This window comes from Montipora foliosa, chromosome 14, assembly GCF_036669935.1.
Source record: "Montipora foliosa isolate CH-2021 chromosome 14, ASM3666993v2, whole genome shotgun sequence".
NCBI lineage: Eukaryota > Metazoa > Cnidaria > Anthozoa > Scleractinia > Acroporidae > Montipora > Montipora foliosa.
Window position 1 is genome coordinate 5902459 of NC_090882.1, and position 5306 is coordinate 5907764.

At 38.8% G+C, this 5306-nt stretch overlaps 1 protein-coding gene across 1 annotated transcript in view; it reads left to right on the forward strand.

Moving 5' to 3' along the window:
- Positions 1-4037: 4037 nt before the first annotated feature.
- LOC137985276 (eukaryotic translation initiation factor 3 subunit K-like) overlaps positions 4038-5306 on the forward strand; it is a 9911-nt gene continuing 8642 nt past the window's right edge. The window contains exons 1-2 of the mRNA XM_068832845.1: positions 4038-4125; positions 5013-5061. Coding sequence (XP_068688946.1) covers positions 4073-4125; positions 5013-5061 — 102 coding nt within the window. The 5' untranslated portion in view covers positions 4038-4072. The remainder of the gene's footprint in view (positions 4126-5012; positions 5062-5306) is intronic.

A 5306-nucleotide genomic window follows, 5' to 3' on the forward strand; every position in this document is an offset into this window, starting at 1 on the left:
ACTCCTTTTTAGAGAAAGAAATATCACACTAATTTCGATCACTTCAAGGTTTCAGCTGCTTGCAGAGTAAATCCAGGAGATCCTAGATCCGGTTTTTTGAAAGTAGACTGGTCTATATGGCAGCTTAATACTTTAAGTCCTCGACATATCATTGACGGTTAAACTACAAGTTTTTCTTTTGACTGCATAAAGTATTGTCTTAACTATTATCTTAATTTCCGGGGGGAAAGGGTACTTGGGACACTCATTCAGTTATTTATTAATCCGTATTTTACACATTTCCCTTTGTTATTCAACTTTTAACATTCAGGTCCGTTTGTTATGTTAAATTTTTTACTAACTGAAAGTCAGGGCATGCTTGATCTGGGAACGGAGACCCTATGAGAGAGGGGTAGAAAATTTAAAGTTGTGACTATAAACGCGATATTGGTTTACACAAATAACTCTGTCGGAAATGGAGCGATATTTTAATTGTCATGTCTTTATATTACTCCTTTTTGCGATATCTTCAACATATTAGCTCGGGTGACCGTATATACGTACGATTCGCCATAACTCAGTTAACGATATCAAGAAGATAAGAAGTTTTGCAAAAGCAAATTTTGCTTTTCCACGGTTAAAATCTCTCGAAATTTTTAGTTGATGTCCATTTAACTTTTTTAGTTTCCAAATAACTGTATTTCTTCAAATTGATTTCGGGATATTGGAAAATCATGGAATGGATTGCATCAAATAGAAACGTTTCAAACCGCCAACTAATCCCTCGGAATTGTAAGTCTTGTAAGGCCCTCTGGACCTCTCTGCTTCTAAGTAATCACAACCAGTTACTTAATTCCTCGCTGGCAGAATTAAATCAAGATGATAGCACTGAAAATCATTAATTGCGAGGCCAGAGTACGGCGACATCTGGCAGAACACTAAGTCCCCACCCTACCCGGAAGAGTACCTGGAGGAGCTGTTTCTTTAGGACAATATGTAATAACATCCAGAAGTCGAACAAACAGACCACGTCTTTCTCTTTTGAGTCACATCACCTACACCTGTCAACGTTACTGTGCTTAACCAAGAGATATCGCTTTCGATAGGGTGAACTCTCATCCCATGCATAACTCGCTACTCATAGCTTTGAAAGCGTAGTTGGTGATGCTCTTGTCAGCCGAAGCAAGACATTTTCACCTATCGAGCACCGACGCATAACTGAGGAGAAAGGACAAGCTTTGCAATGATAAATCTTTCAAGTCAAAGCTTCAAGTGGCCTGGATGACCACGTGAAAATTATAAGGAATTCTGTCTTAAACGATTAAACTTCAAGGGATCCACACACTGTCGGAAAGTAAACTGGTCTTCGGAGTTCAGGTCTTCATTTGTGTCGTGTTAAGCCCCTTCTACATGAACAATTTTGTATGTGACAATTTTTATTTGCTCGTGTAACAAATGACAAGGAAACTTGGCCAATTTTTATGTGACAACTATATTTGCTGAAAAGCTGGCGTGTTAGCTTTTATGTGACAAATAAAAGTTTTCAAATACGAAAACTTGCTCGTGTAGACGACTTGTCACATAAAATGTGGCAAATTCCTGCCTCTTTGTGAGCGCCACTAGAGACTCGCCTCGTTTTTGCTCCAACGGCATTGCTGACCCACCTAACGAATTGTCAACAATTATTTATTGTGCTATCTACACGATCAGAAACCCATAAGGGTTGAAACGTGTAACGGCCCCTTGTGTGCTGCGAAACAAGCTTCTGAATATTCAACTTGCTAAGTACCATATTTGGAACAACAAGAGCGAGGGGTTTCCAAATATGGTACTTAACACTGAAACATTCAACCAATCAGTTCGCACTGAATATTCGGAGGCTGTGAACGGGCGTTACACGTTTCAACTCTTATGGGTTTCTGACTCGATCTAATGTGTTTGCCACATAAGATTGTCATGTATAAATTGCTCGTGTGGACGCGCGCGGACGGGCTTTATCTGAGAGTTACGCCGGGCGGAGTGAATCTTCAGAAGGAATGACTTCCCTGAACCATCATTCTTGTTACATTCACTTCTTCATTCGATGCTGAAAAAAAAACGGTGATTATGTCTTGTTAAATACTTCTTGAATTATCTACTCATGTTTTCATTCATTCATAAATTCTATGCTAATTTGCTTTATTAATCCACTTTCCTGTTACTGAAACAAAGCGGTAGAATTTTGCAAGTGACGCCATCTGTCCCGGGTTGCTCGAAGCGTAGTTAGCGCTAGCCAGTGTTAAATACCATGGAAACCAATAGGTTTTGATACCTCTTAACCAACTGTTAGCGCTAACTAGGATTGGAGCAATTGGGCTTGATCGCTTAGCTTTCTTGACACGTCTGCGCATGCCAAGATTAAAGAACGCAGAGCATTTTATTATATTAAACACTTCCATCTTCCATTTTACGGAAGTGTCTAACTGCTATGTTTTTTTTTTCAAACCATATAATAACCTCCGAATAAACAATACTTAACGTGTGTCACATCGCTTTTTTTGTTGTTTTTCATGTGGAAAAGCCTCTAACCGCATACTGCGTGCGTTCCACAATAAAAACCTGGCGCAACAAGAGTTTTTCTCGCGAATGATTTTGAAATGAAAAATTACTTAAGAGTTAACTTTTGCTTTCGAACGCATAAACTCCCATTTTAGTGGAGTTTCGAAGCAAGCAACCGTGGACAATCTTCCTATCGGTGTACGTTGGATCAGTGGCTTGATCTGATCGGCGTAATTACAAGTTGAGAAACTAAATATTTTAAGCAAGAGCCGATACAACGTAGATTTGATTTTAGTACACCACTAAAATCAAATCTTCGTTGTATCGGCTCTTGCTTAAAATATTTAGTTTCCCATTTTAGTGACTGACCAAAGTGGCAATGTACAGCTTGAATATCATCTCACGGCACAACTTCGAGTTTACCTGATGTCATACCTGTTCAGCAGTTCTTAGGGCATTATTCTATGTTGTACGCTGTATACTGTTGTATTGTAAAACCTTTGCCACGTATCGAGCGTGTTATTAATTAGTTAAATTCTAAACTTGAAAACGTTTCGCCTTCCCGGCCTCTTCAGTTCTTAATATTATTTAGGTTTCTGGATTTGTACTTGTATTTGTACAAAATAATATTAAGAACTGAAGAGGCCTGGAAGGCGAAACGTTTTCAAGTTTAGAATTTAACTAATTAATAACACGCTCGATACGTGGCAAAGGTTTTACAATACAACAGTATACAGCGTACAACATAGAATAATGTCGATATCCAACTTTGCCTATGCAAGAATCAAAGATCTGACTAAGTTCTTAGGGCGCTTTCCTTTTGTTGGAACTGGCCGGCCAGACCCGTCAGTTTGCAAAGAAAATCCAACAATTTGAGGGAACAATTGCATGATAACCCCTCGTCTTCTTCCGGAGGAGTGTATATCATCCTCGAAGAGTGTTAACTTGAAGGCGTTTTAGAGTTAAACCTTCCAAATGTCTGGTCTGGCTGGTGAGTTCTGTCAAATGGAAAGCACCCTTTGTGTGTCTGCTTTCTTTTTTTTAAATTTTCGTTGTAATCATTTCTTCGGCAAAATTGACAAGAATTGTGAATTTTAAAAAAACAGCCACCTTAGAAGATTTACTGTGACGTTTCGAGCCCAGTTGATAGACCCATGATTTCTGTGTCTCTCTCACAAGCTAGTCTTCTCGATATGCAAGCTGCGAGTTCAACAGTTGGTGCCGACACAAGCATCTTTCACGAATACCTCTCTGGGAACAAAGAAGCAATTGGTAAAAGGGAACCAAGAGCACAATTACAATAGTTTCGAAGAAAAACAATTTCAAACCAACCTCGTTTCTAGGGTCTCTCTTTTTCTTTTTCTTCTTCTTCTTCTTCTTCTTCTTCTTCTTCTTCTTCTTCTTCTTCTTCTTCTTCCATCAAACCAAACTCGTTCCCAAGGTTTCCATTGTCGTTGACAAAGAGACCCTGGGAACGAGGTTGCCAGCGATCGCGAAAGCGAGTCACTAGTACCCAGACCCTGACCAACATAGCTCAGTTTATCACTCGTCCAAGATGGCGGACGAAATGAGAGAGAAAGTAGCTCAACTTTTGAGGGGGATAGATAGGTATGAACGTAAGGAAAGCAATAGTTTTATTCAAATATCACTCAACGTTGCTATACTGTAACGATAATTGTAATAGTGGACTGTCATGAACCAGTTTTACTTGACAAGCAATCGCTCTTTCCGCTCCCACGTGAGTGAAACACAAATCATCTGGATTTTCTTATGAAATGAGTTTTATCGCTTTTTAATGCTTTCCATTTTATTTTCTTCTTCAAACTCGTTCTCTTATCTCTGCACTTCAACACTTTATCCGTTGTTTTGGTTTTCAATTTTCACGTAGGTAATTCGAAAAGAATAGGGATATTTCTTGTTTTGATACAAACAGTGACGTCACATTGCTTTGGATATTCAAATTTGCCAACAATGGAACAAAAGAAGTCATTGTTTCAACAGCCAACTAGGTTCTGCTTGGTATATTAATAACAATGTGTGACCTCACAAGAAACATTGCTATAGGGAAGACATTTGTGACGTCACCTTTTGCCATTAATGTGCCAATCAGAGACTCATTGGCTGAGGAAATAAAAAGTCTATTGTTCCTGTGCTTGGCACATTTGAATAACAAAAACAATGTTTGTAAACAGATATCTTCTCTATATTTTTCGGCCTCTGAATTTGGTATTGGGGAAATTTGATTTATTTCTGCACCACCAGCTCTGGTCCCCCACAACATTCCCCCACTTCCCTACAGATGAAGGGTTTTACAACAAGGGTTTTGGATTTTTGTTTTCGAAAGCAATCCTGCTGACTTGTTTTTATTGTAGATTTGATCATGGCAAAGTTATGGGTACAATAAATTGGTTAGAAGCTAAACTACAGACAGCCCCAGATCACTTGTGTATGGCTCTTGAGGATAGCGCTAAACACATTGAATTTTCTTTTTATAGATATAATCCTGAAAATCTCACTACATTAGAAGGCTATGTTCATTTTCAGGTATGGTATAAATAAACTTGGGTGACTTTCCTGATTCAAGAAAATTTCTGGGCTTGAAATTTCTGTGCTTAGTGAATCCCCCTTTTCCAGTGGAACAAACTTTGTGCCATCTGAGATTCGCATGATCTTGTGAGCATGAAGCAAAGAGCACAACAGGTATATTTTAGTCCACCTGGTTTTATCAGACAAAGTGTATCCGCTTCCCCAAGTCACCAAACAAAATTGTCTCTTCAATAACAACATCG